Below are 10,753 nucleotides of genomic sequence, written 5' to 3'. Positions count from 1 at the left end.
ATAACTTGTTATTTTTTTTACAACATTAAAAAATAAAAAAGAGATTTTATGTATATTTTTTGCCTATAATAGCCAACTATATTGTTTAAATGACAACTGTTATAGGTGTACAACAGTAATCGGGTCTGGTGCGGTGAAGCAACTTTTGCCCAAATTTGTTAAGCGGTGACAAAAACTAAATAATAGCGCCAAATGATCCTATTCGTCAAATCACCCAATTTTCATCAATCGACGGAGAGACGTTTTCCACGGGTTTAGTTCCTTTGAAGGTGTGTACAGTGTGCAATTAAGATCGTTCCTTTTTCCGGGTCGGGTATAATTTTACCGGTTTTAGAATTGAAAGAGGAGAGAGAGAGAGAGAGAACAAGGAGCAATAGCGGTTGTCAATGGCAACCTTCTCCTTTCGCCCCTCCACTTCTCCTCTTCCTCCACGCGCTTTCAATCGCGTATCTCTTTCTCCTTCACTCTCTTCTCTTCCCCTTTATTCCACCAGAATTCCTAATAAATCATTGACCTTAAGAACTGTCTCAATTGTTGCTTCTTCTTTTGATGGTTTCAGTGCCAGCAATCACAATTCTCCTTCCAAGGTTTGTTTTCATACCTAATTTGCATATTCTGATTTGTTCCTTTTATGTTGTTTTGGTTTAATATGTATGTCTGTATCCACAGTTTTGTAGTAGTTCAAGTGCTATGTTGCTGCTAAATGTAAATTAGCTTTCCTTATCGATATATGTTAAGCAATTACCAATTTATGCCAATAGGATTTTAGGGAAAATTACGTTCTATGTCCAGTGGCAGATCCAGGATTTTAATTCAGGGGGTTCGAAAAAAATAACAAAAGCTAAATATAAAAAAATAATGTTGTTGATGGGAATCGAACCTATAACACTAGAGACAATTTTGAACACTCTGGACTGCTTGAGCTAACCTTTTCCATTTATTCAGGGTGTTCAAAAGCTAATATATATACATAAACATAAAAAATCTACCCTATATATGCACTGTAAATTTTTGCGGGCTCTGCATCCGCCCGTCTATGTCTACTGGGAGAAATTATTTATGCCACGTAGCTTATATTTTGAGTTTCGTTTAGCCCATATTTGTGTATAAACACCTTTTGTACAAGGTTGATACATTATGTATAGTGCTTTCCCCAAGGTATAATGTTGTATAATATTGTATATTAGGCTACGTGGCGTAATATTTCATGTTGGGCTGTATATTTTTGAAAATTTCCCGATTTTGATTTGTGGTTGTGAGCATTTTTTAGCACTTCAATCGAATTGGTTTTACCTCCTCACCTTAAATGAGAACTGTTGGATTCAAAGGTGCGCGTCTACTGGTTGGCGAACTTGGAATATATATATACACATATTGAAATTTTAAAGAACTTTTTCCAAAATAAAATTCTGTATATATGTCAGTGGCACATTTGTTGCCTTTAAATTTCGGATGATCTCTGGTTGTTTGGGAGATGAGTTTTAACTAAAGAGAAAATACTTTGGCATTCGAGTTATGTTCATTTTAATGACGTAGTCTTGATGCTTAGGAGACCTGATCCTTGGTTGATTCAGGGCTGCATATGATCTTTTATCCTGTAACTTATTATGGGGAATGAAAATGCTTGATACTGTTCAAGATCACTAACCATAGAGGTTTGACATTGGTCTTATTCAGCAAAACTATGATATTTTTCTCAAAGAAGAATACTTATTATATCATGTAGACACCAGTAACAGAAATCAAATCTGAATTTGAGTTGTAGTTATGTTCTTTAGGTCCATTACGTGTTGATATACTGCAAAATATTTGAGGTTTTATTTGTTCCATTAGAAAAACAAGTATTCTTGTCATGATGACTTGATTTAAAATATGATTTGCTCGCTGTTCCTTTTGTATGTAGCGCAACTGATGGTTATTCATTCACAAAACCTTGGAAATTGTTTTGTAGGAAATATTAGTATAATGCTGAACTTGATTAAAGATTGCTCATTTTCCCCCCTTTTTCTTCTTTATTCCTTTCCAGAAATCAGTCCTCTCAAATTTGATACAAGAGATAGAGCCCTTGGACGTGAGCCTTATTCAAAAAGATGTACCACCCACAACACTTGATGCTATGAAAAGAACTATATCAGGCATGTTGGGCTTGCTTCCATCGGACCAGTTTCAAGTTCTAATTGAAGCTTTGTGGGAACCAATCTCCAAGCTTTTGATCTCTTCAATGATGACTGGGTATGCTTTGTCTTTTAGCATGTGCACCTCTTGAGTCTTGCCCACAACCCCTCATCATGCTTATTCTTAGTAGGGATTAAGTTTAAGGATCGACACTAAGATAGAGGAAAGAAGATTTGGTGAAGATTATAGCCCAGTATGTCCATCTTACTTTAATAGCCATTGCCGTTTGGGAGCATCATTAGCATGATGAGCCACCTTCGCCCCTCTTTTACTTTTTTTTTATTCTCTTTAGGATCGTTTCTCCTATAAAAGTTAATTGAAATCCTACAGAACACTAGTCGCTTTTATTTGATATAAGAAAATGGATCCAGTTCTATTATATTTAAGCTGCATCCACATTTTTGTGTTACCAAAAACACTATATGCCTCCTCTTTTTTCATGCAAATAACAACAATTATAACTAGAAATTTATTCCCAAGTTAGATGGCGTTGCTAATCCCCACTAACCATGTCACTCCATATGGACCTGTATCAATCTTATTTTATAAATTCAAGTTCTCTCGCATTAGAGTGCTTAACATTTTTCCTTGGCATACAAATCACTAACAAGACTAAAAGAGGCCTAACGAACATTGGACCTAATGTAATCAGACTAGTGATGGTGATTCTATAGGTTGGAATCACACTGGTGTATGAACAGTTGAACACGGGACGTAACTCAACTTTGTACTCCCTCCGTCCTAATTTATGTGATATAGTTTAACTGGGCACAAAGTTAAGAAATAAAGTGGGACTTTGAATCTTGTGGTCTAAAATAAGCCAAAGATATTTATGTGGTTATAGATCATCTCGTTATGCGTAAAAGGTAAAGTTTAAAGTTAAATTGTTGTCAAATAAGGAAATGTATCATTCTTTCTGGGATAGACTAAAAAGGAAAGTGTATCACATAAATTGGGACAGAGGGAGTATTGGTTCTTTTTTTCTTCGTCCTAAAGAGCATTAATTAGGGTTGTTTGATGTGGTGGATTTCCTGGAGACATTCTTCAAGTGTTTATTACCTTGTTGTGAATAATGTTTTCCTTAAGGAAACTATTTCTGCCAAAAGGGGATAATGATTACTTCATTTATGTATATAAGTCGTATTCCTTTGTGTTGTGCTGCACGCCCTATTTCTATCCAAGTCAATACCAGATTTTCACCTATCGGATAGAACACGTTACTCTACCTATTTCAAGCTAGCGTTTGCGGAATAGTAAAAAACAGTAAAGTAAGAGACACATCAATTTTACGTGGAAACCACCCGGCTCACAAGGGTGAGAAAGTCACGACCTACAACTCTGAAGGATTTTTCCCAAACTCCACTACAACTGTGAGCTTATGCAAATTCAAGTTACAAACTCTGTAACCTAGGAACTAACCTCTAATTCTATCTCACTAATCTCCCTAGACTAGCAAGCACTCTTCAAGTTATCCCAACTTGAAGTTGGATTTGACTAACAATTTATACCTACACTATTTGCTTCTACGAAAGCGGATAAGGTACAACTCGATAAACAGCCTAATACACAAGTCTAGACTTAAGAACTGTAAAACATAAACTCTGTAAAACAGCTTCTTTAATCTTCTTTGTAGTATCAGGGTCGCCTAGAACTTCTCTCAGTTATAGCTTTGACAGCTTTGCTCAACTTCTGATTTTCTCTCTTTGTAGATGCACAAACTTTCTTCTTGGTAAAACTTGGATATATATAGCATTGAGTACGCAGCAGGTCATCAAAACCTAAACCCTTCGTGAATCGGCCCATTAGTAGTAATAGGGTTTTAGTTGACTTAGGATTCTTGCCTTTCCATGCGGCTTCACTGTCCTTGTAGGAGTCTGAAGTATCTTGATAATTATGGCAAGGAATCCTACAAATCTTGACCGCCAAGTCTTTACCATAAAACACAAATCCTACTCCGAGTAGGACTGTGATCTGAAACATGTTCTTGAACCTGGTCCATGCGCCTGGTTCTTTCTTCTCTGAATCTCCTCACTTGTCTGACATGGTACATGTCCAAAAACCTGTTTCGTCCATCTGTATTCTGCAGCAGTCTTTGACTCATCTTTTCCTAGCTCATTCTCCTATCTCTGGGGTGAGCATGTTCTTGATCTTGATTCAATCAGTTCCATCTTCATCAGAGTAAGCTTACTCTCACATTCTGCTTGCATCTGAACCTTTTTGTTCTTACGAACTTCTTCCCCCAGTTGGCCTGGTGGCAATTGACTTGAGCTTTGGGGTGCTCCCTTTCAAGGTCTCAAGTTCGAAACCCGCTGGGTGCAAACAATTTCTGAGGGCCATCGGACTGGGGAAACCACAATTACCCGTGGTGCACTTGCGGGAAACTCCTTGCCGAGGGCCTGTGCACCCCCGGGATTAGTCGGGGCTCAAAGAGACTCGGACACCCGGTGCTTAATCAAAAAAAAACTTCTTCCCCCAGTCCTCCGTTCTTGCTCATTTCGGCATATCTGAACTCTGAAGAACATACCTCTCATATAGTATGGAACATCTTTATAGACCTGGTCCATCTATCCTTGTCTTGCCCTGATCTGTTTGCTTATGTCCTTGATCTATTTCCTGCACTTGGCACTGTGTTGAACACGTTTGCAGACCTAGTTCATGTGTACGGTGTTTTGCATGTCTGCAACCTCTTGAGTAGACCATATCCCCAGACCTGGTTCAATCACTTCATCGGCATGATTTGCCTTTGTCTGGTTTAATCACAGATGACTTCATCTATTTCTGAAGTGCTGGTTTATTGTCTTTGTTCATTTTACTTTGTCAATCATCAAAACACATATGCTTAAGTCAACACTTTGTCACTTGCCTCTTACTTTTCCCAACTCTTACTCCTTATCACTTACCTGAATCGACACGTAGACATGTTGTCGACCTTTAATACTCAAAATTTTCATCAAAACATTACTTCATACTTTGTTCTATGCCTTGCACAATTATCATATGCCAGCAGTTTTTATATATTGAAAAATGGGCTAGAAAATGATTCTTACAAGGTAAAGCATTTCTGCTTGAATCTAAGTCCCCTAAGAAAATGCAAATCAAATAAAGAAAACAAAAAAATTAGAGGGGGGTCAAACTTGTTGAATAGCAAGAATACAATTAAAAAAATAATTGGAATCGTTCCGGAATCTATTGATTCTCTCCCAATTGGTTGGACCGTAGGTGCGATGATTTAAGGGTGGGATAATCTTGATGTAGGTATGTCTCTGGCCTAGATCAACCTAAGTTAAATGAAGTCTCTATAGTTCAAAAATCAAATATGAAGATCTGTAACCCCCCGAAATTTTGTACATAATGGCTCCTGCTTCCTACCCATAGTTAGCATGTATCTCCCCCGGTCATTTATGCAGAAGACATTTTCCAGGTAAAACATTCTCCTCTGTACCTAACATACCCTAAATTGAAAGAAGGTTCTGGCTGAACCAGAATATGTAGAGTTGTTCACAAGGTACGATCAAGAAAATCTCATAACATGAACAGAAAGGAATGAGCTTAAGAGATGAAATAATTCTTAATATTGCTGGAATGAGCATCAAATTCTCATTATCTTTAGTATCCACTCTCTAGTTGACTTAGACGTGAAGACTTGAAAGGACGATGGAAGTTTGATATGTTGTTTGTAATTTATCGGGGAACAGGGAAATGGGAATAGTGAGAGATGGAAGAAATAAACTATTCTTACAAAATAATATCAAAAAGGAGCTTGAATTTGTTCATTCTACTTGATGCTTGTATCTGAATGTGTTGCATAAAGAGAAATCCATTGTAATATTGCAGGTATACACTACGAAATGCAGAGTACAGGCTTTGTCTTGAAAAGAACCTTGAAATATATGATAGAAACATTGGTAGACAAAAGCCTCTAGATTCTAGAGTTGGAGATGAGACATTGCTGAATGAAAATATATCGAGCAAAAAATCAGAACATAAACAACCATCATCAGAGGGGAAGACTGAACTTTCACCTGATATTCCAGACGTTGGTAAAATGACCCCTGAAGCTCAGCAATACATATTAGACCTACAGACTCGCTTAGGATCTTACAAAAAGGTAGAATCAGCATTCCAGTGTATGCACCTTATATTCTTATTTTATCAAGGAAAGTAAGATTTCATTAAAACTGCATCCAGTAGCTGCTGAAAATTACAAGCAAAAGTCCAAAGGGTTAGCTCCAGTACAGAGATCTTCCTACATGCTTACTAGGATGCTGACAAAGTAAAAAAACTGATCAAAGTTATTTAACAGTATGTTGTTTACTCAAGCAGAAAAGTGTATACACATTATATTCATGGTTTAGTCCCCTTTAATTGTAGGGTTTACTGCCAGAATTGCTTGCTAGTTGTCGTTTATATTTATTGCTTCGTCTTGTCTGAACATTAAATTGACATGTCTGTTGTTTTGTGTGTGGAAGGAACTTCGTGAAGTTAAGAGGAAAAGTGCAGCTCTTCAGATGCAACAATTTGTAGGTGAGAAGAATGAGTTGTTGGACTACTTAAGATCATTGCTTCCAGAGCAGGTAAATGGTTCTTTTACTGTATAAAATGTCAACTGTCCTTTCTTATGACTGCATAAGCAGTTTATACTACAACAATGACAACTACTATGTCTCAAGCCAACCTAGCTGGGGTTTGTTGTATGAATGTCGCTATCCACTTTGCTCCATTTGGACCCTTTTCATTCAAATTTTCAGTAGGCTCTTTATATTATCTACTAACATATTAATCTAAAATATTAATCTTAAAAAGATTAAAAAGACTCTTAGCAAATGCTAAACCCAATGTAAGCGTACCAACACGACAAAGCTTAACCCTAACTAGTTACCTGCTTCGATCTTCCGCTTATCATTTTAAACAAAAAGAACATACCAGTGTAATCCCACAAGTGGGGTATGGGAGGGTAGGATGTACAAGACCTTACCCCTACCTTTGTGGGGTGGAGAGGCTGTTTCAGATAGACTCTCGGCTCAAAAGAGAAGTTTTTGAAGCAGGGTTGCAAGAAAATATGACCGCATAGCATCTTATGTATGTGAAAAATATCCAAGGGAGGTGACAGATTAAAAAAAATATAGGACTACTCCACGGCTCCATCTTTGTTTTCCATTGATCTGCTTGGATACATTAGAGTTCTTGTTGCTTATAATTAAAAAAAAGAAGGAAAATAATAGAGTTCTTGCTGAACTTACTGATATGTTGGATGTGATGAAACAGAAAGTTAAGGAAGCAATTTAAGAGAGATTTTTCGTTATAAGTTTATTTTTGGATGAATTTTAGGGAGAGAAAGGATGGGATAAGGTTATGAAAAAAGCCTTAAGTTTCATAATGAAAAGGACCATGTTAGGTTGGACATCCCCTTTCTCTAAAAGAGACCATAGATTTACGGACAAAGTAGAAAATATATGTAAGGTTTAAAGTCAAATGTAACCTATTCAAATCCTTCTTTTCTACTTAGAGAAAGAACTAAGACTTTCACAGCTTCTCTTTCACTCATACCAAGAATAGAAAAAGATGCTTCTCTCCCTTCTTTTATTCTTCTTTTTGATATCCAAGAAATCCCGGAGGCTAGTGGAGAAACTCGGTGGATAATGGGCCTGCCCATTTACCTTTCTCCACTTAAATATCAGCCTTTTGTCTGTGGCAGGGCTTAAATCTGTGATGTGTGCCTAACCCACACATCTTGCACTTCTTCTCTCCCTTCTTTTCTTTTGCCTAGTTTCATTATTGAGGGAGATTATTTTCACGTGGTGCAAATTGATTCTACTACCAAATCAACATTGCAGCATGTTTTTCCGTTAGTAGTTTTTATTAATCTCGACTTATTCTATATTTTGGCTGTCTCTTGATATGGTTCCTCTAGCTTTACTGTAATTGTAGTTGTGTGATCTCTTGGTTGTTCACAGATTTGGAAGTTGGGAAACTTATATCTTCCTTATTCCTATCTTAATGTCTTCCTTTTTCTTTCCTTTGCTCACTATCAACATCAATGCGAGCAGGTTGCTGAGCTCTCAGAACCAACATCCTTGGAAGTAAAGGAGACCATCCATTCCGTAGTCCATGGACTACTCGCAACTCTATCCCCTAGAATGCATTCTAAGGCCCCTGATTCATCAGATAATACCTCTGCAGGAACTGTAAATGGTATAGCTGGAGACTCCATCGATCTTGTCGAGAACACATCCATTCACTTCCAGCCTCAGATATCATTGACTAGAGATTATTTGGCTCGTCTGTTGTTTTGGTGAGACTACTTTCTCCAATAATCTAAATACTGAGGTTTGCAAATGTACAAGTCTTCTAGTTGTATGAACTTGGATGTTGAGAAATTTTTCTTTAATTGACTAGGCTTCTGTACGAACAAGTAAGGAACTTAAGTTTTATAGCTATGTAGGTTATTGGTTCTTGAAAAAAAGTAGTTCCTGGATACAAGTATAGCCGGTGTGCACCCACTATGTTGTATTTGGGGAATCCCGTAAAGGTCAATATAAAGAAGTTTCATGTACAAGTATGAATCAAATGCTCTACTTGCTCCAACTGTATTAGGCTAGCTGCAACCTTTGTTCTGTTTTCCCTACTTGCAGTCTTTCTCTTGCTGCTTTGATCAGATGTTTGCCTGTCAGTCTTACACATCTGTTACTCATCCACTGCCCAGTTTGTTAACTGTCTGAATGTGCTCCTGTGATCATGTAACGTTAGGCTTCTGTTACTCGTGCTGCCCTGTTTGTTGACTGTGTATATGTGCTGCTGTGTTGGTTCTTGATATCAAAAAATGAATACTCCCTCCGTCCCATTTTAAATGTCAATCTTTCCTTTTTAGTTAGTCCTATAAAGGATACCTTTCTATATTTAGAAACAATTTAACTTTATAAGATGATTTACAGCCATACAAATATCTAAGGCTTGTTTTGGACCACAAATTTTAAGAGTCTTCCTTTCTTTATTAAAAACTCCGTGCCCAGTCAAACACCTTCAAATAAAATGGGACGGAGGGAGTATTAGTTTTGCTCAATATTCTGAAAAGTCCTCTGTTTTCTGCCTTGAGCTGGATGCTGAATTTTACTGCTCCTATTTGATATTTAAAGACAGTAACTTTGACTTTCTCTCTTAATAATTTCATCAGGTGCATGTTGCTGGGGCACTACCTTAGAGGTCTAGAATATCGGGTGAAGCTTTCTGAATTATTATCCTTGCCATGTGGGTTAGAGAGTGAAGGTTCGAGCAATTAGCTAGTTGATTTGACACTTGTTTTTAGCCATAAGAGGCCGAGAAAGGTATCAATTAGCAAGTTGATGGAGCGCTCTTGTCTTGTTTAACTTGGTTGACTCTGTAAATAGGCGAGTTTGTTTGCTCGTCAATTGTACACGCTTGACTACAGTGTGCTGGCTGAAATATGGTTCTGCAAATTCTAGGCGGTTCTGTAATTATTTGATGAAATACTCGATTACTGGTCGTTGTACTAATCTGTCAAGTAGGTCTATTCCTGTTATTTTGATACAATGCTCGTGTGGAGACTGTTGATAGCATCTAAAATATGTAATTTGATGTGTGACTAGGTGAGAAAGTATCTTAAGGCTTGCAACTAATGCGAATATGTTCAGGATGTACTGTTCAGAATTCATTATTATAATCAGAGAAGAATAAAAACTTATTATGTTTATTTTCCTTTTTCCATTTCTGGAGGAGTATGTCCGGTGCTGAAAATCGTTTTGTGCCTTTATCGGTATAGTGGAAAATGTTTAAGTGCATATGTGATTAAAATTCACAATTTTATTGGATTAAATGGAGTGGTTATGGGGTGTCTGGGATGTTTAAAGCCTAAATCTATTTCTTCATTTGGTTTAATAGCCATCATCCTTTCCATTAAATTATTCAATAGAAAATTTTCCATAAGAAGAAGATATATGTTGCAACATATTTTGGACATGTTAGCAGAGAATTGAGTTGATATTGCATCAAATAATTTTTTTATTTCTGTTAGACATGCTGAAGGAGAACCTCAAAGTGTTAGATAACAGAACACCCTTGTGGGTATCCACTTCAGATCAGTCTTATGAAACATCAAGTTTGTTCTAATGTTATCATATTTATTGATGAGTTGATCTGTCATGTTTATTTTGTCGTTCGTCAAGCTTCTTGATAGTGCTATTAATTCTCCATGTTCTCTTTTCTATGATGGAATCAATATTATATCTGTGGCATTTATTGAAGATTAAATGAAAATGCGTGGGTCATTCTCTTAGCTTTAAGTTATTTAGAATTATAACATTTCGGTTAAATGGCTGAACTATTGGACGGCAGTTCTCTTGCTAATAATTGATGTATGAATACTTCAATTAGGTAGTTTTTTTAAACCATGACATTTGCACTAGCTTGAGTGCACCTCGATTAATTTTATAACATACTTGCTAATTGCTGCTATCTCCTACCACTTGAAGACAAAGATTTGTTAAAAGAACTCTATCCACTAAGACTTTTATTTGGTTGAACGACTGAAAAAGAGTTCAAATTCTAGCTTGTAGCAGTTATC

The 10,753-nt window shown here is 36.8% G+C and overlaps 1 protein-coding gene across 1 annotated transcript; it reads left to right on the top strand.

The window, feature by feature from the left end:
• Positions 1 to 213: 213 nt before the first annotated feature.
• LOC132064831 (uncharacterized) lies at positions 214 to 9,883 on the top strand. The gene is made up of 6 exons (XM_059457956.1): positions 214 to 587; positions 2,027 to 2,232; positions 6,010 to 6,283; positions 6,645 to 6,749; positions 8,223 to 8,467; positions 9,347 to 9,883. Exons 1-6 carry the CDS (start codon positions 387 to 389, stop codon positions 9,450 to 9,452), a joined length of 1,137 nt encoding a protein of 378 aa, XP_059313939.1. The 5' UTR covers positions 214 to 386; the 3' UTR covers positions 9,453 to 9,883.
• The last annotated feature ends 870 nt before the right edge of the window (positions 9,884 to 10,753 follow it).

Source organism: Lycium ferocissimum, chromosome 7 (assembly GCF_029784015.1).
Source record: "Lycium ferocissimum isolate CSIRO_LF1 chromosome 7, AGI_CSIRO_Lferr_CH_V1, whole genome shotgun sequence".
Taxonomy (NCBI): Eukaryota; Viridiplantae; Streptophyta; class Magnoliopsida; order Solanales; family Solanaceae; genus Lycium; species Lycium ferocissimum.
The sequence above is the reverse complement of the archived record's forward strand: the minus strand, read 5'-3'. Positions and strand labels throughout refer to the sequence as shown.